Source organism: Bos taurus, chromosome 16 (genome assembly GCF_002263795.3).
Source record: "Bos taurus isolate L1 Dominette 01449 registration number 42190680 breed Hereford chromosome 16, ARS-UCD2.0, whole genome shotgun sequence".
NCBI classification, from domain to species: domain Eukaryota; kingdom Metazoa; phylum Chordata; class Mammalia; order Artiodactyla; family Bovidae; genus Bos; species Bos taurus.
This window is the reverse complement of record NC_037343.1, coordinates 3,138,347-3,162,517: the sequence shown is the minus strand read 5'-3', so window position 1 is coordinate 3,162,517 and position 24,171 is coordinate 3,138,347. Positions and strand designations below refer to the sequence as shown.

Here is a 24,171-nt window from a genome sequence, read left to right as displayed (position 1 = left end):
TAAAACATGTCAATATTTTAAATGAGCAATAGAATTTAATAGAAAGTTTGTGATGGCATAAGATGTTTTGATCTGAAGGATTTATATAAGCCATTTTGATTCTTGGAAGGGCCCCAAGACATCTTTTCAACTTTAAGTCTGAAAGTAAATGTAAATAAGCACTTAAATTTCCATGTACAATGTGGTAGAAAGTGTGTTTATTGAGACACTTGTCGAACACCATAGACTTTAATTACTTAAAAGCACTGGTCTGTACCTAACAGGCCTCTAAGTACCTGCAAGGGCAGTGTTTACATTTCTCTGAAACACCAGTGAGCACACATTTCCCTCTTATTTCAGAAGATTTCTAGGGGAATACAAACCACTTTGAGATTTGGATTGTGTCAATTTCTGCACACTTTTGAATACTATATGTGTGTGTGTGTTATCAAGCCACATGTATGGCCCATTTGATTCGGTGGTTAAGACTACCAGCAAAGCCAGGTGGACATTTTGAACTGAGTGTTTTCCATCGGATAGACTAGACACAGTTTGGGCTTCCACTGATGGAGGAAGGAGTTGGGCCCGTGTGTATAACTCGGGCTCTAAGTCCCCTTCTCCCAAAGAGGGAAAAACAGTGTTCGGGTGGAAGTAGGGAGGCAACATAATCTAAGCACTGAGGTTGCATACAGTGGGGTTTGAGTAGGGTGACCATATAATTTATTATCCCTAACAGGATGCGTTTGAGAATGAAACCAGAAGGGATGCTGAAATAGCAGAAGTAAAAACAGGGCTGTTCTGGCAAAACAGGGCATATGGTCACCCTGGGCCTGGGAGTGGTTCCAAAGGGTGACGTGTTTGTGCATGCACACGTCTTTGGGTGGGGGGGCTGCCATGTGCAACACCCAGAGGGCAGCTGGCCCTGGAAGGTGTGTGCTCCTGGTCCCATCTGGGTTCCTTATTCTCTCCCCGACAGAGCGTGCTCTTTTCGGCCAGAATCCCCGCTCATTCTGCTCTCCCAGCCTGGAATGCCTTCTTCTCATCTTGCCGCCTCTCCTGTACTACATTCCACCAGGAGTTTCTCCTCATCTGCTCTGTGGGTCTGGTTCTAGGAATCTGCCTTTTCAATCAACCCCTACTTCCACCCTCTGCCCAGGAGTGTTCCAGGCAGTCAACTTTTGAGGGTGAAAAACTGTATCTGAGTCCTCTGTTTAGCTCAACGCCAGGCATGTGTGGGTTGGGGCAGTTGCTCAGTCCCTGCTGCTGACCTGCAGGGAAGCTTCACCTGCACTGGCGATGATGACCTGGCTCTCTGGCCTCGTCGTCTGTGCCATCTCCTGGGCACACCTTACTGTAGTCTCTCGAGAGACAGTACTTGGGTCAGAGCAAAGTAATGACCACCCAGGGGGTCGTGACTGCAGAGCTTCCACCGGCTCTCAGCGTGTGAGTTAGCGACTACTCTTGGTTCTTAACTGTATATAGGGCATATACAGTTACTCACCCTGTATATAGGGTGTTGTGTTAGACCTTCATTAGGAAGAAAATAGGTGCAAAAGAAGCCATAGTTTCTGTCTTGCAGAAATTTAAATAGAGCTCCGGAAACAAAGAACATGTATATAAAAAATACGGACTGTACCGCCTGGGCTCATATCCCAGTTCTGCCACTAACTTGGACAAGACACTTGCCCTCTCTGTGTCTTCATTTTTTCATCCGCAAATATGGATGATAATAATCTCAACTTCATATAATTCTGTAAGGATTAAGTTGGAGTGGGTAAAATAGAGAAGTGATGGAGAATAAGGAGTTATATAAGTACAAATAAATAATATTCTTATCATTAATATTATATAAAAGGCATGATATTTAATTATCTGCAATACAAAGCAATATACTTAGTGAAAAATAATATAATGGAAATGGAATCTTCAGTATCGAGCTCCCAAGTGCCATAGAATGTGATTTACAGTTGCCTACAGGTGACGCTGGTGGTAAAGAACCTGCCTGCCAATGCAGGAGACTCAGGAGTCATGGGTTGGATCCCTGGGTCAGCAAGATCCCTTGGAGAAGAACAAGGCAACTCACTCCAGTGTTCTTGCCTGGAGAATCCCATGGACAGAGTAGCCTGGCAGGCTCGTCAGTCCATAGGGTCACAAAGAGCGGGCATGACTGAAGTGACTTATCGCATCACACACAAATGTATTCATACAGTTAAATATACACATATAATTAAACATTGCTCTCTGTGAGTGTTGTGTGTTGAATGAGGCAGATCAAACTTTAAAAAAAAATGTTATATGTGCTCTATCAGTACATAGGATTCCTTCTTCTCAATCGTAGATGTAAATCTATCCCTGCCTCTTTAAATATTTTTTGAATAATTTGTTTTGAGATAAGTTCAAACTTGGGGAAAGTTGCAAGAATAGTATTCAGTTCAGTCCCTCAGTCGTGTCCGACTCTTTGCAACCCCATGAATCGCAGCACGCCAGGCCTCCCTGTCCATCACCAATTCCCGGAGGTCACTCAGACTCACGTCCATCGAGTCAGTGATGCCATCCAGCCATCTTATCCTCTGTCGTCCCCTTCTCCTCCTGCCCCCAATCCCTCCCAGCATCAGAGTCTTTTCCAATGAGTCAACTCTTCGCATGAGGTGGCCAAAGTACTGGAGTTTCAGTTTTGGGTTAGCCAAAAAGTTCGTTCGGATTTTTCCATTACATCTTACAGAAAGACCCAAAAGAACTTTCTGACCAACTCAATAGAATTCCTGTATCCCAGAAAATCCAATGGTTACCTTTCACCACATTAAAAAAAAATGAACTATAGTTAATTTACAGTGTTGGTTAGTTTTAGTGATTTAGTTTTTGTATATATACATATATGTTCCTTCTCCTTTAGGTTATTACAAAATATTGAGTATAGCTCCCTATGCTATACAGCAGGTCCTTATTTTGTGTGTGTGTGCACATATGTGCACATGCACACGCGTGCGTGTGTCCCACCGTTATGTCTGAACCACCGAGAGCAAACAGCAGCCGCACAGCCCCTCAGTTCTCCAGCATGTACTCCGCCTGCCCCTGAGGGATTCCTTCCCACATAACCACTGTGTAACACGCAAATGCACAGTAATTCAGTGCTACCACCCAGTGTTCAGACCCCATTCAGATTTCACCAACTGTTCCGATTATGTCTTTTGGTTTCTGGCCCAAGGCCAATCCAGGAGCACGTGCTGCCTGTGGCTGTCAAGTCTTTGCAGCTTCCTTCAATCTGAAACAAAGTGCCTCAGTCTTTCCCTGTCAAATGTCCTGGACTGTTTTAAGGAGGGTAGGCCTTTCATTTTGCAGGGTGATTCTTCTTTTGACTTTCCTTCAGCCCATGTATCCAGGCAGGAATTCCTCAGAAATGGTGTGCTCTTGTCATTCTGTCCCACTGCTGGTAAATGCTAGCCTTAATCACCTGGAAAAGTTGGTGTCTGTCAGGCCCCTCCATAAAGCTATCATTTCTCTCTTTGGAATTGAACAGAGTTTTGAGGGAAACTATTCTGAAATGATACCTCATCAAACCCAGTATTCATTAGCCCACTACTCAGAAATGACTGCCTAATTCAACTTCCATCATCAGGATGGCCCGTTGAAAGTTTCTATGTCTATTATCTCTTCTACGTTTATTAGTTGGTATTTTACTCTAAGGAAGACTTTCCCTTCACCCTCATTTATTTGTTTGTTGGTTGGTTGGTTTGGTTTCTCTGGTGGCTCAGACGGTAAAGAATCTGCCTGCCATTGCGGGAAACGTGGGTTCAGTCCCTGGGTTGGGAAGGTCCCCTGGAGAAGGATATGGCAACCCACTCCAGAATTCTTGTCTGGGAAATCCCGTGGACAGAGGAGCCCAGTGGGCTACAGCGCATGGGGTTGCAGGAGTCAGACATGACTTAGTGTCTAAATAACAACAAGGCGTGACTAATATCCCACATGCAGTGCAGTGAGAGCAAGACAAGACAAAACAAAGACAAAAAGACATGTGCTCATCATTCCTTGAGCATTTCCTTCATTTCTGAAACATAACAAGAGGTTTCAGACCCATCTTGTGCTTTTTCTTTCCCAGGAATGCTGGCTCCTTTTACTGCAGAACGATATTCAGAAACCAAGATCTTCAGTGAGCTCGCTGTTACTGGGGAGTCATTGCTTCTAGGCCCTCTCAGTGGACAGAGCTAGAAAGTGTTTGTTTCTAGGTACACATAGACTTATGCATCGATCACTATTTTTATATCTCTCTATATATACATTTTAAAAGTATGAGTCCGTTCAGTTCAGTTCAGTTGCTCAGTCGTGTCCAACTCTTTGCGACCCCATGAATCGCAGCACGCCAGGCCTCCCTGTCCATCACAAACTCCCGGAGTTCACTCAGACTCACGTCCATCGAGTCAGTGATGCCATTCAGCCATCTCATCCTCTGTCGGCCCCTTCTCCTCCTGCCCCCGATCCCTCCCAGCATCAGAGTCTTTTCCAAGGAGTCAACTCTTCGCATGAGGTGGCCAAAGTACTGGAGTTTCAGCTTTAGCATCATTCCTTCCAAAGAAATCCCAGGGCTGATCTCCTTCAGAATGGACTGGTTGGATCTCCTTGCAGTCCAAGGGACTCTCAAGAGTCTTCTCCAACACCACAGTTCAAAAGCATCAATTCTTCGGCACTCAGCCTTCTTCACAGTCCAACTCTCACATCTGTACATGACCACAGGAAAAACCATACCCTTGACTAGATGAACCTTTGTTGGCAAAGTAATGTCTCTGCTTTTGAATATGCTATCTAGGTTGGTCATAACTTTCCTTCCAAGGAGTAAGCATCTTTTAATTTCATGGCTGCCGTCACCATCTGCAGTGATTTTGGAGCCCAAAATAATAAAGTCTGACCCACTTTCCACTGTTTCCCCATCTAATTCCCATGAAGTGATGGGACTGGATGCCATGATCTTCGTTTTCTGAATGTTGAGCTTTAAGCCAACTTTTTCACTCTCCACTTTCACAATGGGCTTTCAATTACAATCCAGCATTGCAGTGTTCTTTCTAACCTTTCCCCTTTCTGTGTTTGTTAAGTCACTTCTCTGACAGGGAAAAACCTGCCTTCCATTATCCTCAGTGTATTTACATTTTTGTTCAATTTTCCAATTCTCTCAGCATAAGCAATTTCACAATCATAATCGCCAGCTCCTTGTCTGCACAGCCCCCATCACTACTTCCTTGACCCCTGGACATGCCAACACCTCCATGTGGCCCTCCCCTTGCTGTCTTTCTGTCCTGGGACAGAGAGTACACAAAGCCTCCAAGCCATTCTCTCCCCTTCAGTTCCTGTTCGTTACCCATCAGGTACCCCCAAAGTCCCGCCCATACACACAGCCCCCCGCTCCACGTCCTTGACCTTCAGGCAGGCTGGCACTCCGCGTCCTTGTCCCCACCTCCCATCTTCCAGTGCAGAACACACTGACAATCCGGGGAAGGAAAAGGAAAGGAGAGAAAGCTTCATGTCTTTTCCATTTCTGATTCTGAGATCGGCTTCAACGTCTTTGTGCCAGGACTTTCATAGGATTTTTTGCTCTGTGTCTCAATTGCAATTGTTGCTGATAATATGCCTTGTAGGCCTGTAAGTATCATGTACAGAGCCTACCCCAAGCGCTGCAAACAGAAGACCCTACATACTGAGGGAATATGCTACTCTTAAGACTGCCATCAAGTGTGTGGTTTGAGTGGCATGTAAAGATTTTAGGAAACCATAGTTTCTTAATTAATTGAGAAACATCCTTATTCCCAATAATAGTTGTATATTCAGTTGAGTCAAAGTGAAGAGTAAATTGCATATTCTATAACTATTTAATAAGCCCTTTGTTCTTACCTATGACATGTGCTAATGGGAGCTAAATGCCATCTTTACAAGGAATGTAATTTAACATTGTTCTTCTAAAAATACTGACCTCCCGGAAGATATGCTTAATAATCAATGTCCCTTTATCTTATTTTTTTGCCTTTATCTTATTGGTTACATGCTGGTTCTTTCTATGTAGTAAAACCCAGTTTTTGAAATACAAGAGCAGCAGGAAGAGATAGTGAAACCAAACTCTGATTATAGTAATTCTAAGCTGATAATAAAAGTAAACATTTATTTTCATAAAACAGAATTATGAGCAGTGGTGGTCTTTTTCTATAGGAAAAATATGTATTTGTTTAGGATGTACATCTTTCTATTCCCTTTCATCTAAGAATATAACCACACCGACTTTAACTAATTTATAATTTGCCTTATATGTAGATATATGTATCCATTTGGGGGATAGGAATTACTCACATGAGGACCCCTAAGTTATTTGGGACTTGTTAGGGCTTTGTGAGCACCAGAAACTATCCATCACAATTCATGAGTCTAGGCATGATTTAGTAGAGATAATTATTGATTATGGAATTTCCTAACTGAAAGGCTTCTTGGAGGAAGCCTTGCACATGGTTCATCTTAGAGATGAAATAACAAGCAGAGAGGGAATATGACTTGCCCAAACCACAGATTTAGAAGAAAAGCTGGAGTAGAATTCCAGCCTCCCAATTTCCATTCTATTGCCCTTTCCAGTACGTCAAGCTTTCAAAGGGGCGGAAAAACAACTGGGCGCCTGAGTGGTGAAACAGCGCCCCCCAGTGTCTCTTCTGTTTGTATCGCAGAAGGACTCCATGTTCACCCATGGAAGCAAAGACTTTCTTTGTAAAAAGAGGCGCTTGTCATCCATCCTTCCATTCACTCATTAAACCATGCTACAGAAATCGGGAGAGTTAAAATGGGCTGATGTATATGCATATGGGTACCCGGAACTTTCCCAAGTGGACAAAAAAATTCAAACCTGAAAAAGTTTTTTTGACATTTTGTTATAACGTATCTTATGCATTTAAAAAGGTATAGAGAATCACATGAATAGTTAGAGTCCCACTCCAGAGATTAAAAAAAAATCATTTCTAATTCAGTTGAAGACCCCAGTGTATCCCTCCCTGACCGTATTCCCTTCCTGCCTTTCCCCAAGGTAGCCACTAACCTGAATTTTCTACCTTTCATTCTTTTCGTTTTCTTTACAGTATCCACAAACTTTAGTCTCCCGTGATTTGGGATTTTATTTAGGTTATATCACAATGTAAGTATTCTTCTGTGGTGGTGGTGATTTAGTCCCCGAGTCGTGTGCAACTCTTTGCGACCCCATGGGCTGTAGCCCACCAGGCTCCTGTCCATGAGATCTCCAGGCAAGAATACTGGAGTGGGTTGCCATTTCCTTCTCCAGAGGATCTTTCTGGCCTGGGGATTGAAAGCGTGTCTCCTTCATTGCAGGTGGATTCTTTACCACTGAGCCACCTGGGAAACCCAAGTATTCTTCTGCAACCTTCCTTTATCATTTTGTATTATGTTGTGAGCTTCACTCTATCTGTTGCTCTAGTTCATTTTTACTGCTATATAGTTATTATGAAAACATTTCTATCCATTCTTTATTTATTGGACTTCTCAGATCATTTCCAAGTTTTTCTGATACAATCAGTGCTGCCACAAACACTGGGGCGCATGACCCACTGTGTACATGCACGAGAATTTTTTCTGATTGAATGAATATACCGAGAAGTGGACCTTCTCCACTAGTAGCAGAATCCAAGGATCTCTCTCTCTTCAACTTAAGAGAATATGCTAAGTTGTTCTATAAAGTAGCTGCAACATTTTACTCTCCTACCAGCGGTATAGTAAGAGCTCCATTGTTCTAAATCTTCTTCAAAGTGAGGTATTGACAGACTTAATTTTTGTCAATGCAGTGGGTGGAAGATGGTATTTCATTATGACTGTAATTTGTATTTTTCTTATTGCAAGTTGAGCATCCTTACACACGTGTATTGGTCGTCTGTGTCTTCTCATCTGGGCAATGCCTGTTCATGTCTCTTGCCCATTTTTTTCTCTTAGATTGTTTACCTTTTTCTTGTTGATTTGTAAGAAATCTTTGTATATTTTAGATACTAATCCTTTGTCAGTCATTTAGTGTAGAATGTATCTTCTAGTAGTTTGAGATTTTCTTTTTTTTTGTGAGACAAGTATTTTTGCAGTAGTTTTAGGTTCGCAGCAAAATTGAGAGGAAGATAGAGATTTCCCATGTAACTCCTGCCCCGTGACATGCCCGGCCTCTCCCGTTAGAGAGGGACATTCCCCATCAGGAGGTTTGTCTTCTTACTCTTTTCTTGGTGTCTTTAAAAGAAATGATTTCAAACTTAACAAAGTTTCCAACAAAGAGTTCCTGTTTGTTGGAGTTCCAGTTTGTTGGTGAGTTCCTTCACCTAGAAATATCAGGTCTCAATGTTTTACCACATTTGTTTTATAACTTTATCTATTCAGTTCAGTTCAGTTCAGTCGCTCAGTCGTGTCCGACTCTTTGTAACCCCATGAACCTCAGCACACCAGGCCTCCCTGTCCATCACCAACTCCCAGAGTTCACCCAGACTCACGTCCATTGAGTCGGTGTTGCCATCCAACCATCTCATCCTCTGTCGTCCCCTTCTCCTCCTGCCTTCAATCTTTCCCAGCATCAGGGTCTTTTCAGATGAGTCAGCTCTTCACATCAGGTGGCCAAAGTATTAGAGTTTCAGCTTTAGCATCATTCCTTCCAAAGAACACCCAGGACTGATCTCCTTTAGGATGGACTGGTTGGATCTCCTTGCAGTCCAAGGGAATCTCAAGAGTCTTCTCCAACACCACAGTTCAAAAGCATCAGTTCTTTGGGGGTCAGCTTTCTTTATAGTCCAACTCTCACATCCATACATGACTACTGGAAAAATCATAGCCTTGACTAGACAGACTTTAGTTGGCAAAGTAAGACAATATACAGCCTTGACGTACTCCTTTTCCTATCTGGAACCAGTCTGTTGTTCCATGTGCAGTTCTAACTGTTGCTTTCCTGACCTGCACACAGATGTTTTTCTGGAACTCTCTTGCTTTTTTGACAATCCACTGGATGTTGGCAATTTGATCTCTGGTTCCTCTGCCTTTTCTAAAACCAGCTTGAACATTTGAAGTTCACAACTCATGTGCTGTTGAAGCCTGGCTTGGAGAATTTTGAGCATTACTTTACTAGCGTGTGAGATGAGTGCAATTGTGCGGTAGTTTGAGCATTCTTTGGCATTGCCTTTCTTTGGGATTGGAACGAAAACTGACCTTTTCCAGTCCTGTGGCCAATGCTGAGTTTTCCAAATTTGCTGGCATATTGAGTGCAGCACTTTCACAGCATTGTCTTTAAGGGTTTGAAATAGCTCAACTGGAATTCCATCACCTCCACTAGCTTTGTTCGTATATTACTGTTTCTCAAACTAAACTGTAGACATTATGACCTTTTACTCCCTCCCCAAAACTTTATTATGTATTTTCTTAGACTAAAGATATAAAGGCAGGAGTCCCCAACCACCTGTTAGCAACCAGGCTGCACAGTAAAAGCTGAGTGGTGGGCAGTTGAAGAAATCTTCATCTGCATTTACAGCCACTCCCACTGCTCTCCCATCACCCCTAGGTGGGACCGTCTAGTTGCAGGAGAACGAGCTCAGGGCTCCTACTGATTCTGCAGTATGGTGAGCTGATAATTATTCCATTGTATATCACAATGTGGTAATAATAGAAATAAAGGGCACAATAAGTATAATGCTCTTGCCTCATCCTAAAACCACTTCCCTCCCTCCCCAGTCTTCTACAGAAGTGATCCCTGGTGCCAAAAAGGCCGGGACCACTGCATAGAGACACGCACAGCACAACAACAGGAGTCGGACGTTTATAAAATTGAGGTTAAATTCACATAATGCAAAATTTACTATTTTAAAATGAACAATGGCACTTAGAACGTTCATAATGCTGTGAAACCACTACCTCTATTTAATTTCAAAACATTTTCATCGCCCCAAAATAAACCTCAGCACCCAGGGGCCAGTTATTCCCCACCCCGCTCCTAATAACAATTTATGTGCTTTCTGTTTCAGTGAATTTACCTCCGGATTTTTCATATGAATGGGATCATTTAGTATGTGATGTTTTGTGACTGACTTCTTTCACTTACCATAAGGTTTTCAAGGTTCATCCACACTGTAGCATGTATCTGTATCTTTTATGACTGAATAGTAGTCCGTTGTATGTGAGTGAAGTGAAAGTCGCTCAGTCATGTCTGACTCTTTGCAACCCCATGGAGTATACAGTCCATGGAATTCTCCAGGCCAGAATACTGAAGTGGGTAGCCGTTCCCTTCTCCAGGGGATCTTCCTGACCTAGGGATCGAACCCATGTCTCCCGATTTGCAGGTGGATTCTTTACCAACTGAGCTACTAGGGAAGCCCATTGTACGGATATACCACAATTTTTTTATTCATTCATTCATTCACTGAAGGACATTTGGATAGTGGCACCCTGAATATTCACATGCAAATAGTTGAGTGCCTGTTTTCAGTTCTTTTGGGTACATACCTAGGAGCGAAATTGCTGGGACATACGGTAATGGCTGAAGCATCTTCCTACCACCTGTGTATGAGAGTTGTAATTTCTCATATCCTTGTCAACTCTCCTTATTCCACTCCAAGTTTTTTAATAGCCATCTGGTGGGTGTAGTATCTCATTGCGGATTTGATTTGCGTTTTCCCTTAATGATTAGTGATGCTAAACCATCTTTTCAAATATCTATTTCCCTTTTGTGTATCTTCTTTGGAGAAATGTCTATTCAAGCCATTTTAACCAGATCGTTTGTTGGTTTTTTTTGTTATAAGACTTTATATATTCTGAATACTAGACTGTTATCAGATATATGATTTGCCAATATTTTTTCCCCATTCTGTAGGTTGCCTTTTCACTTTCTTTATGATACCCTTCAACATCACAAAAGTTTTCAGAAAGTTGATTATGACATATCTTGGCATAGCTTTCTTTAGGTTTATTCTGTTGGAATTCATTCAGCTTCTTAAATCTGTAGATTAGTTGCTGTTGTTGTTCAGTCACTAAGTACTGTTTCAACTCTCTGCAACCCTACGGACTGCAGCACTGCCAGGCTTCCCTGTCTTTCACCATCTCCCAGAGTTTACTCAAATTCATGTCCATTGAGTCGGTAATGCTTATTCTAATCATCTCTTCCTCTGCCACCCTCTTCTCTTCCTGCCCTCAATCTTTCCCAGCATCAGGGTCTTTTCTAATGAGTTGGCTCTTCACATCAGGTAGCCAAAGTATTGGAGCTTCAGCTTCAGCATCAGTCCTTCCAGTGAATATTCAGGGTTGATTTCCTTTAGGATGGACTGGTTTGATTTCCTTAATGTCCAAGGGAGTCTCAAGAGTCTTCTCCAACACCACAGTTCAAAAGCATCAGTTCTTCGGTGCTCAGCCTTCTTTATGGTCCAACTCTTGCATCTGTTCACGACTACTGGAAAAACCACAGCTTTGACTGTATGGATCTTTGTCAGCAAAATGATGTCTTTGCTTTTTAATAAGCTGTCTACATTTGTCATAGCTTTCCTTCCAGGAAGCAACAGTCTTAATTTCATGGCTGCAGTCAATGTCCATGGTGGTTTTGAAGCCCAAGAATGTAAAATCTGTCACTGTTTCCACTTTTTCCCCTTCTATTTGCCATGAAGTGATGGGACCAGATGGCATGATCTGATTTTTGAATATTGAGTTTTAACCAGCTTTTTCACCTTCTTCTTTCACCCTCATCAAGAGGCTCTTTAGTTCCTCTTCGCTTTCTGCCATTAGAGTGGTATCATCTGCGTATCTGAGGTTGTTGATGTTTCTCCCACCAGTCTTGATCCCAGCTTGTGATTCATCCAGTCTGGCATTTAGCATGTTGTACTTTGCATATAAGTTAAATAAACAGGTTAACAATATACAGCCTTGTCATACTCCTTTCCCAATTTTGAACTAGTCAGTTGTTCCATGTCCAGTTTTAACCATTGCTTCTTGACCCTCATACAGGTTTCTCAGGAGACAAGAAAGGTGGTCTGATATTCCCATCTCTTTAAGAATTTTCCACAGTTTGTTATGATCCACACAGTCAAAGGCTTTTGCTTAGTCAATGAAGCAGAAATAGATGTTTTTCTAGAATTCCCTTGCTTTCTCTATGATCCAGTGAATGTTGGCAATTTGATCTCTGGTTCCTTCGTCTTTTCTAAGCCCAGCTTGTACATCTGAGAGGTCTTGGTTCACATACTGCTGAAGCTTAGCTTGAAAGATTTTGAGCATAACCTTACTAGCATGTGAAATGAATGCAATCATCCAGTAGTTTTTGCACTCCCCTTGTTTGAGATTGGAATGAAAACTGACTTTTCTAGTTCTGTAGGTTGGTGCCTTTTGTCAAATTTGGGACATTGTCAGTCATTATTGCTCCAAATACCCTTTTTAGCCTGACTTCATCTTCCTCTGCTTTCAGTTCAGTTCAGTCGCTCAGTCGTGTCCGACTCTTTGCGACCCCATGAATCGCAGCACACCAGGCCTCCCTGTCCATCACCAACTCCCAGAGTTCACTCAGACTCACGTCCATCGAGTCAGTGATGCCATTCAGCCATCTCATCCTCTGTCGGCCCCTTCTCCTCCTGCCCCCGATCCCTCCCAGCACCAGAGTCTTTTCCAATGAGTCAACTCTTCGCATGAGGTGGCCAAAGTACTGGAGTTTCAGCTTTAGCATCATTCCTTCCAAAGAAATCCCAGGGCTGATCTCCTTCAGAATGGACTGGTTGGATCTCCTTGCAGTCCAAGGGACTCTCAAGAGTCTTCTCCAACACCACAGTTCAAAAGCATCAATTCTTCAGCGCTCAGCCTTCTTCACAGTCCAACTCTCACATCCATACTTTAGGGACTCTAATTACATACGTGTTAGACCTTATAATCCATTAAGACTCTGAGACTTTTTTTTATTGTTTTCTCAGTATTGTTTGTTTTGGATGATATATTCTTCTATCTCCAAGGACATCGATTCTTTCCTCTGTTTTCTTCATTCTGCTGTCAAGCCCATCTAAATAAATTTTTTATTTTGTTGTTGAATTTTTTCAATTCTAAAATTTACACTTGATTTTTCTGTATATATTGTACCATTTCTGTAGAGAATTGAAAGTGTTTCATTTGTTTCAAACATGTCTCATTGATCCTTGAAGCGCTTTGTGAAAGTTACTCTGAAATCCTGGTCAGATGATTTTAGTATGTGTGTCAACTTGGTGCTGGCCTCTGTTAGTTTTTTCTCGCCTGAGTTATGAGGCTCTGGATGCTATTTAAGTCTTCTATTTTAGCGGGCCTGCTCCACACTGGTGGGAAAGAGGAGGGCCAACTCTCTGCCGTCTGGTGCGAATAGAAGCCCAGGGTCCCACTGGGCCTCCACTGCCGCCCTGGTAGGTGTACACGCTTTACTGTTGCTGGGCTGTGGGGAGTGAGGCCCCCAGCTGGCCTTCACCCCAGCTGGGGTGGGGGCTTCTGACACATGGAAGCGGAAGTCCAAGCTTTCATGTGCCTTTGTGTGGCGGGTGGAGTATGCCGTTTGGCAGAGTAGGGCCGTTACTGTCAAAAGTCTTCTGTCTTACTATACTATGCTATGCTAAGCTAAGTCACTTCAGTTGTGTCCGACTCTGTGCGACCCCATAGACGGCAGCCCACCAGGCTCCCCCGTCCCTGGGATTCTCCAGGCAAGAACACTGGAGTGGGCTGCCATTTCCTTCTCCAGTGCATGAAAGTGAAAAGTCAAAGTGAAGTCACTAGGTCATGTCCGACTCTAGACTGCTCCTTTTCCTTTTCTTAGTCCTTTGGCTTTTTAGCCAGCTTTTTGGGGTCTGATTGCAGATTATGGCTTCTCTAGCACCCAGTCCAGGATTTACCAACTGAAAAGAAAACTCAGAGCACTCACCACATGTCATTCCTTGCTTCTCTCCACCTCTCAGAGTCTTTTTATGCTTGCTTTATTTATAACATCCTGGAGAAGGAAATGGCAACCCACTCCAGTATTCTTGCCTGGAGAATCCCATGGACAGAGGAGCCTGGTGAGCTACAGTCCATGGGGTCGCAGAGTTGGACACGACTGAGCACAAATGTGACTTCCAGGGTTTGGGCTACACTTAACTGAAGAGGCCGGGAGGAGCACCTCTATCCCGTCTCATCCTCAGCGCCATTTGGAACAGTCTGTCCTTTCTCTTCTTATCCGCAGTGCTAACTCTCATCATACATCAATTTCTAAACATACGTGGGTGTTTTAAAATGTACACAGGATTTGTTTTAATCAAGTATGTTAAGGTGACAGACATGGAGACAACTGCCTTTGAAAGAAGAGTTTATTGCCTACAGTTCCCAAGAGGAATGGGCGCATCATGCCATGCTCGGCCACGTGGAGAAGTATCAGAATCAGGCAGGAGGCGGGAGTGGAACAAAGCATGGTCTCATGCCTTTAGTGTGATGTTTGCAGGAAGGAATTGGTCAGGCAAGGTAAACATTTTAGGATTAGCTAGTCTGAATAACTTCAGTGGGCCTGGGCTATAGTATAGGGTGATTCCTAGTTGTCCATTATCGGAGTCGGGGCTGATTCACAGCAGGAGAAAAATTAGCTTGGTGCGTGAGAGGTGGTTAGGGATTGGTGGGTTTGGATTGGTTGGTTTGCATATGAAACGGCATGCTTTACAGTCTCTCCTGGATTAGCAAGGCCCCAAGATGTCAAAGCATCATAAAATACAGGAAATAAACATCTATGATTAATACAATGGAGTCTTTATTCTGATAATTCGCTGGCCTGTGCTGAGAGCAGAATGTCTTAACTCCCTTAGCATATACCTTCCCCACCTTGTTTTTAAATGGTGTCTTTACTTGTCCCTTTGTTCTTCTATATAAGTTTTAGAATAAGTTTATCAAGTTCCATGAAAAATGTAGACTGGAATTTTGATTGAAATTGTATTGACTTAATAAATTAATTTGGACAAAGCTGGATCTTCACTCTGCTGAGTCTTCCTGTTCGTGTTCTTTACATTTATTGAAATTTTCTTTAATGTCCTTCAGTAAGATTTTATTATTTTCTCAGTGAAGGTCAGGCTCTGCTTTTGTTAGCTTTATTAGGTAGCTGTGTTAGGTGCTGTACTATGCTTAGTCATTCAGTCGTGTCCGACTCTTTGCGATTACTATTGGGAATAGCATCTTTTTAAAATTATGTTTTAAATGGTTGGTTGCTTGTAGATAGAAATGCAGTTGACTTTGGTATATTGGTTTTCTAACAATGAACTTTTTGCAATCATAATCATTTTTCTGTAAATCTCTTTAGTTCGTTTTGATTACCTTTAATTTCTTTTTGTTTTACGGTGCTGCCTAAGACCTCTTTATTACAATATTAAGTCAGAGGGATAATAGTAAGAATTCTTACTTAATTCTGATCAAAAGAAAATGTTTATGACGTTTTCCTTTTGAGTATGATTTTGGTGTCAGAAGAAACCTTTTAACAAGTTGAGGAAATTCCCATTCTATTCCTGGTTTGCTGAGAATTGTTTTAAAAATCGAGAATGCAAATGATCACAAAGTTTTTAACCTTTCTTTTGTTAATGTGATGCAGATTATTAAATTAATTCAAAATCATTACTCAGGTTAAAAGAACACAATGTTTTAGATGAGAGCTTTATTAAAATCAAAGTTGAAGTAAAAACAATAAAGTAAGAGTCTGAGATTATTGTAAAATCTTTTATTAACTTAATCATTTTAGTCAATAAAGGGATTTGGGCTAACTCAATTTTAAAGAGTTCTAAATCAAAAGGTTTTCTTCTTTAAGCAGGGTCACAAACTGCCAGTTTGCCAAGTCATTGGTAAAAAGTCTGGTTCTACATATAGGCCTTTTCCAAAAAATTGCTTTAGTGAGTTAGTGAATCACTAATTGCATTAGTGATTAGGAGAGAATTTCGTCCCCACCCCCAGGAGCTTCACTGCCTCTAGACTCCCCAGAGTCCAACAGTTAGAAGTCACGGGAGGATAAGAGGAAAAAAGAGTGGGAAACCCAGCGTGTGGCACCCCTTTGATTGCCTGTAATTGTGGGTGTCAGCCTATGACCTTTTTGGCTAGGTTTGGGTCTGCACTGTAAAATACACTTCTTGTGGAAATGCAAACAAACTTGCATTTCTTTATGGGCAAGTATGAATGGCTTTAGTCAGGGTAGATTATTTTCAAAAGCGAGTACATTTTTGGATGAGTGATGATTTAATGAGGATACAAAATGATTACTGTGCTTTCTGGCTCTAGAAAACAGCCCAGTGTTTTAGAGTTAGCCATAACAGAGTATGACATAATACCGCATACACAATCCACTTTCACATTCAATATGATATCTATATATATATATACACATACACACACACACACACACACACATATATAAGTAGCATCACCGACTTGATGGCATCACCAACTCGATGCACATGAGTTTGAGAAAGTTGGTGGTGGACAGGGAGGCCTGGCATGCTGCAGTCCATGGGGTCGTAGAGAGTCAGACACGACTGAGCAACTAAACTGAATTGATAGATAAGTAGGCCAGAATTAGCACAAAATAGTCTACCTGGAAAAAGCTTATTAAAAAGCCAATTTATCTGAAATATTTAAGAAGAGATCTGATGGTTACAAGTGTTACTTCTTCAGGAAATTAGTTGATGATTGGATTATTTATCAATTAATGATATCAGTTTTCAGAAATATTTTTGATGTATTTGTAATAATGAATTTCCCCAACAATATGATTCCAAGACTAAAGACCAGGAAACATAGGCATCGAAGCCAGAATATCTGAATTTAAATTACAGCTATTCCTTTCACTAATTGTGTAATTTGGGGTAAATAATTTAGCCCATAAGTCTCTATTTCTTCACCTATAAAATGGTGACGATTAGCTCTTAGAGTTGTTAGAAAGATTAAACGAACCGAGGCACGTTCAGTGCCCAAGATATTAAACGTTCGAGCACAGTATTTCTAATTCCAGTAAAGCAGCACCGTCATTATGCAGTACAGCGTGGTATGAGGATTGGGGACTCTGAGGCCACACCGCCTGGTTGGCCGCTGGCTCCACCATCTCTCCAGCTGTGTGACCATGGGTATACTACTTAAACCATACGTACTTCAGTTTTCTCATCTGCAAAGTGGGCATTATAAAAGCATCTTCCTCATAGGGTGGTAGGATTAAGTGAGTTTATTTCTGGGAAATGCTTAGAACGGGGACTAGCACACGGGAAACGCTATGTAAGCATTAGCTGGTATTGCAGTGAGACACTCATGGTTTATTGCACTGGTATATCTCAGAACTACTACATTTATATCTAGAGTTGATCAGTAATATGTGGATGAGTGTATTTTTCTGATTTCGGTGCTAGGGGGGTACAGAAGAGGGTGGAGCAGCAGAGGAGGTCATGCATTCCCTCAGTATCAGCTGCAAATGCTCTGCAAAAGCAGCTGCCTTTGCAGAATCTAGCTCCGGGCGTAGGGAGAAAGGAGCAGAGATATTCCATTTCCCCAAGGGTGCCGTTTACCCTCACTAAGCCATGGCTTTAATGAGCACCAATATTTTTTAGTTCCATTGTAAATGGTGCTTACAGTGAAAATCATATTACAGCAACATTAAAGGAATTGTTCAAAGATAAAAAATAAATCAACTACAAACATGCAAAAACTGATTTAATTTTTTCAATTTCTCTCGTTTTTGTTTATGTGCACAGGCAGTATGTGTTTACACCGCTGTCGTCAATGTGCACACAGCATTTTGTACTTTACTGTGTTTAACTTTAGCTGATAACTCTTTCCCTGTTATATAGTCTTTATTATTATTATTATTGATGGCTGCAGAGTCATGTTGATAAGCATAATTACTCTTTTTTTGAAAATCAAAATGTTCACCTTTTACATACTGTAGGAGAATTCTAGGAATACAAGTAAGGGCAATAAATTATAGAAGAAAAAGAAATCAAAGACCTACACCTTCTATGACAGGAGGAAAGATAGGAGGGGAGTGTGTGATTGCCTGAGAACTGTGAAATCCTATAATTTGATTTTGCAACAGATTTCTACCCCAATGCTTTACTTAAAGTATCTATTTTTAAATGTAAGAGAATTAAAAAGAACTTGCATGTGATGGGTACACAGAGGTTCATTATACTATTGTCTACTTTTGTATATGTTTGAAACTTCTGTAATTAAAAAAGGTTTAAAGAAAAGAATGTGCTTATAAAAGATTTTTCCAACCCCCTTGGAAATAGTTTGAGTGTCTCTTGGTGAGCAGGCCCCCACAGCCCACACGTGGGAGTTTTCAAAGTCCTTCTACCTCCAGAGCCTTGCTTTCTTCCTCCAGGAAATTGATGTAGTGCAGGTGCCTAACTCTTCCTGTAGGGATGTCCTCGCTGGAAACAGTGCTCCCTCAGACGTGAAACTCTTGTGCCAGGCACAGCTCCTACCATCTGCAGAGACCCTGCCCGGATACCACTACACCGCTGCTGAGAACATCTTGTTTAAGAACGTGGGTTAGAGTGGGTAGAGCGGAACGGTGGAGGCCACAACGGCCTCACTGTTGGCGGTCTCTGCCGGGAGTGGGTGAACTCCAGTAGACGGTCGCAGAGCAGGCCAGGCCCTTCCCACTCACGCTGGGCTGAGACCATCACGCCTGCTGACACAGCACCGCCTGAAGGTGGCTGTCCAGTCACTAAGCTGTGTGTTCTGTTGGGTGTCCTGACGACACACTTGCTGAGACCAGGGCTCTCCTGCCTCCTGCTCGTTCTGTGACTCACACGCGGGCCCAGTGGCTCCTTCTCCTGCCCCCACCACCGCCTCCATCACCCTCAAGTCAGCCCATCTCACTCCCAGTCTCGGAACGCCTCCTTTGGACTTCCCTTCTGGATCCTGTTTTGATTGCTCTGTGCAGGTGTGGGTCAGTCCTCCCCTCGCTGAGGCAAGTCCGGTCTTGCTCTTGGCGCCTGAGCCCCTGACCCTTAGCCGACAGCCTCCTGAGGCCTCTAGCAGCACGGCAGCTGTTGGAGGCTCCTGTTGTGTTCAGGTGTGCTGGGCTCCTGGGAGGGGGACAAATATCTACCCCCAGTGGTAGAAAATATGGCTTGATTAAAGAGAAACAGAAAATCCAGCCATCCTGCTGTACACTTTAAATCTACACAGCAATGTATGTCAATTATTTCAATAAAACTGGGTCGGGGGGGAAAGAAATAGAAGACAGCTCTGTGAGATCCAACAGATGGTCTGGCTGGGGAGAAGGAAGTCAGTGCAGAATACACACAAAATCCCCACACTCAGTGATTAGCTGTTTAGGACAAGGATGGTGTGGTGGTCTCTTTGAAAATCCTCACTGCCAGCATGGGGACTGGTACTCTGCAGAACAGTACAAAGTTTGTTGAACAAATAAATAAAACTTCAGGTCAATAAGGTCAGGTATAGAATATGTACATGAGGGTCAAAGAAATATAGACCAGATGAGTGATCTGAGTGGATAAGGGCAGTGAAGAAGACTTCTTGTAGGAGGGAAAAGAGGAGTTTGGTGTAGAGTTCCATTGATAATACTGAGTGACCTTAGACAACTTACTTAACCTTTCTGTGCCTCAAATATGCGATCTCTAACATGGAGCAATGACTGTCTACAAATGCGGGCAGGGTGGTCGAGGAGGCTCAGTGCACTCACGGGAAATGGGACCCAGAACTTGATAAACGGCGGTCAGCAACACCATCTGACACCGCATCGTCACCTTTCTGGGGCTCACCCCCTGGACACTGCAGACATTTGAGATGATGAGGCTTGAATCTTAAGTATGAGTGGACAGTCAAGGGAAACCAGACATATGAGGAGAAACGACAGCATGAAATTAATGTTATCATTCTCGCAATCACATGACTAATGTTTACTGAATGCTTACCGTGTGCCAGATGTTTTCATCACTTCATACAGTTTAAATCATTTAATCTTTACAATTCTATTTCACAGAGAGGGGACAAAGGCCTAAAGGGCCTTTTGACTTTATTGAAAATATACCAGTATGAAAGAAATTTGGGGGAAAAGGAAAAAACAGAAATGCCATGATTATCTCTCCTTCTACCCCTCTTACAGAACATTTTCATTTTCCTAAATTATTTTCTAATCCATGTTCATTGCCAACTGGTCTTTTAAAATAACTTTATTCTTTGTATAAAAATGATGCGGGCTCATTAAAAAAAGTTTCAAGCAATAAAGAGTACAAATAAGAGAGAAAAAAAGAGCTGACGTTTAAGAACAGCATGCTGCTGGCATCACGTGACCCTCGTCACCGGCGTGTCTACTGTTCGTGTTGAGTCACTGAAGTAAAATATTACACTACAGAACTTGGATGTTTTTCCTAATTGTTGAATAAAGAAAGGTTAACTGAAAGTTTTTGTTATGAGGTACTAAACTACCCCATGGGCTTCCCAGATGGCACAGGGGTAAACAACCCCCCTGGCAATGCAGGAGATGCAAGAAGCGTGGTTTCAGTCCCTGGGTCAGGAAGATGCCCTGGGGTAGGAAATGGCAACCTGCTCCAGTATTCTTGCCCGGAAAATTTCATGGACAGAGGGGCCTGGCGGGCTACAGTCCATGGGGTCGCAAAGAGTCAGACACGACTGAGCGACTGAGCACACACGCATACACACACACACACACACACACGCACAAACTACCTGATATACCAAAAACGTATCAGTTCTCAGATTATGTGACTTTTCCTAGAAAAAAGATTCTTTGTATAAAATATTGGAAACTATAAATTCTTGATATTTGTTTCTGTTCATTAGAGATGCAAGACTTCCACCAGTAAACCAAAAGCCGTAGAAATCTTCTGCTCGGATTCTAAGCGTACTGAAGGAAGAAGGTAATGCTTTTCTTAACATATGAGAAGACATGTATGTACATAAGATATGAGTCTTATGCAACTCCTGGAAAAAAACTCATTATTCAGATTTCTGTGAAGGGTTTGAGTCTGAAAGGAATGTGTGGAGAAAGGAGAAAGATTGGTGATCTCTCACAATTTCGAAGTCTAAGGAGCCTTACAGACTCTGCACTTCACTACTCATATTTAGAGATAAGGAAATGGGCCGGAGAAGCTGAGGAGGATAGCATAAATTACAGTAAGCTGAGACCAGAACCCAAGTCACTTAGAAACATTGGTAGTCATTTAGAAACCTTTATTCCTATTGGTAGGGAAGGGAAAAGAAAAGGAAAAAAAGAAAAGAAAAGAGCAAGGAGCTGAAAGAAGAGCTCAAAACAGGATGTTTTATGGGTCAAAACAGTAAAGCCTTCTGGTATACTTCCTAACTTCTGAATAAATTTTGGCCGATTGCCAGGATTTGACTAGCAGATCAGAAATTCCCCTTTTTCCTTTGGCAATGTAAAATAAGCAGATTTCAAAAGTAGTTCCCATCTCCTCCCTGAAAAATCAGTGCTCATACCTGTGGAGAAAAGGGAGAGGGCCAATGCACAGATGCCCCCATCAGCGAGTGCCCATCCCCAGCGGGCACCAGGGGACTGTAAGGCCCTGAGCCTGGCCTTGCACCACCATCGGAAGACGGCACACACGGGGTGATAAATACACGTTCTGTGGGATTTTAGAGCTCTCACACGTTGATGATATCCTGTTAATATTACTCTTTGAAATTAGCTTAGGTTTTAAATGAGCAGAGGGTTGCTTCCTGAAGTCTCACCATGGTTGCTCCCTCGGGCCTGAAGCCCCAAGCATTTTAAGGGGTCCTCAAGCAGCAGTTGTACAGAACCCTAAAGGCCCCTACTGTTTTCACAGATGTGCTGCAAGAACATCAAACATCAGATGCAAAGCACTGAGGAACCTCAAAGAGAAAGCCTGCTGCAGAGCGAACAGGAGAGCTGGAGACAGTGGCCTAGAAACGTTTCCAATGGGCTTGACGCTTGCTGTGTTTGGCATCCTCGTTATTGTGATATTTGTCTACATAACTATGGAAAGCAAGTCACTCTTTGGTTAAGTGCTTTAGAAGCAGAGTGATGAGCACGTGCCTGAGTACTGCTGCGAGCCCTCTGCTTCAGGAGGGAGCAGAGGCTCCTCTCAAGGTGGAGACCCAGCCCCACAGCCGGGTAGCCTTCCCGTGCCCTGTGCTGAGCTGAAGGGTCTGAGGCCAGGCTCCAGACAGGTGGCAGGGATGAGGGAGCGAGCCAGGCATTTGTGTCAAAGAGCTTGATAGTAGGAAGTTCCCCGAGTCAGGTTGGCCATCATTAAAAGTACTTTCACGTTTGTGCAGACCTCTAAGAAGGAAACTGTGCCTGGAGTTGTTCTTTCTAACTATGGTGATAAGCTGTGGATCACATTTTATTCATTCTTCAAATTGGGTAGTCGACTATGGGAAAGGCCACACAGGTGATGAACAAAAAAAGGGACCATATCTGCTTTGGCAAACCCAAAGAACTAGCCACCATCACCAGTAATGACAAGAAAAGCACTCAGAACAAGATTACGTTTTCACCACCGAGCTTAGAAAGGTTTGGAAGGATTAAGACCTGGTGAGGAGTGTAGTGATCACGGCCCTGGGAGTGGGCAGGGCTGGGCAAGCACCTGAGCGCCTCTGTTCATTGGCTTTGTGAGCTCAGGGGAGGTAGTTGTCTTCTCTGAGCTTCAGTTCAACTTCTGAAAACAGGGATAAAATAGACGCTTAGGGTGACAGAGGATGAGGTGGTTGGATGGCATCACCAGTGGACACGAGTTTGAGCAAGTTCCAGGAGTTGGTGATGGACAGGGAAGCCTGGACTGCTGCAGTCCATGGAGTCACAAACAGTCGGACACAACTGAGCAACTGAACTGAACTGAACTGAAACTCTTAGGGTAATGAAGAATTTGAAGAAATTGCACATATAAAGTGTTGATACAATACTTATTGTTGTTCACAGCTAACTGGTAGAAGCCCTCAGTAAATGTTCAATAAATGCTTAAGCATTGTTACACTTTGGCATAATAGTTCAGCTTCTGGGAAGAGCCACTTCTAGACAGAGAGAAGTCTTAAGTACCAAGAAGTCAGCTGCAGCAATTTTCACGGCAGTCAAAAGGTAGAGCCAACTCAAATATCCAACAACAGGGGAAGGGCTTAGTCAGTTGAGGTTTATTTAGACTCTCAATAGATGACTGTGTAAGAATTAAAAATAGTTAAAAGTTTATCATAACATAAAATGCTTATTAAAAAAATTGTCAGCAGCTTTCTCCAGTACTCTTGCCTGGAAAATCCCATGGACGGAGGAGCCTGGTAGGCTGCTGTCCATGGGGTCGCTGAGGGTCGGACACGACTGAGCAGCTTCACTTTCACTTTTCCCTTTCATGCATTGGAGAAGGAAATGGCAACCCACTCCAGTGTTCTTGCCTGGAGAATCCCAGGGACGGGGGAGCCTGGTGGGTGCCCTCTATGGGGTCACACAGAGTCGGACACAACTGAAGTGACTTAGCAGCAGCAGCAGCAGCAATAAGCAGCTTTATTGAGATATAATTTACATGTCATACAGTTCACCTAACGTGTACAATTCAATGATTTTTAGAGTATGCATAGTTGAACAACCATCACCTATCCATATTTTAGAATATGCATAGGTATACAACCATTACCACAATCAATTTTAGAATATTTTCATCACCCCTAAAATGCTTTTTTTTAAAATGGTAAGCAAAAATGATGCAGATTCATTACTACTGTATTATCACAACTAAACAACACTGGAAGAAATATGTCAAAATGTTAATAGTACGTCAACAATGGGGCTCTGATTTTCTTTATTTCTACTATTCCATGTTTTTAAAGATTTCTATAAGCAGAGTGTGTTGGTTTGTGTCAATTCAGGAAAGTTTTAATTTAAAAAAATGTATACTGTATTACAGTTTGGCTGTAAGGAACATAAAACTCAGTAAAGCTGGCTTAAACAGCGATTTATTTTTATCTCTTAAAAAGAAATTTGGAGCATAAAGCATATAATACTATTAAATAACCAAATGTAATACGATCCTGACTCAAACCAACTGTAGAAAAAATTATGATCATGAAAATTTGAAACTGACTAGATATATGGCGATATTTAGAGATGCTTGATCTTACTGAGCATCAGCAGCTATTTTGTGACTACAAGTTAAAAAGCATAAGAGGAAGGCTAAGAGAATCGCAAAGATATTGGCCTGCTGTCTTTAAACTCCTGAA

At 42.4% G+C, this 24,171-nt stretch overlaps 1 protein-coding gene across 1 annotated transcript in view; it reads left to right on the top strand.

Moving 5' to 3' along the window:
* LEMD1 (LEM domain containing 1) overlaps positions 1–22,944 on the top strand; it is a 30,690-nt gene extending 7,746 nt beyond the window's left edge. The window contains exons 5-6 of the mRNA XM_015475034.3: positions 20,770–20,846; positions 21,771–22,944. Coding sequence (XP_015330520.1) covers positions 20,770–20,846; positions 21,771–21,969 — 276 coding nt within the window. The 3' untranslated portion in view covers positions 21,970–22,944. The remainder of the gene's footprint in view (positions 1–20,769; positions 20,847–21,770) is intronic.
* The last annotated feature ends 1,227 nt before the right edge of the window (positions 22,945–24,171 follow it).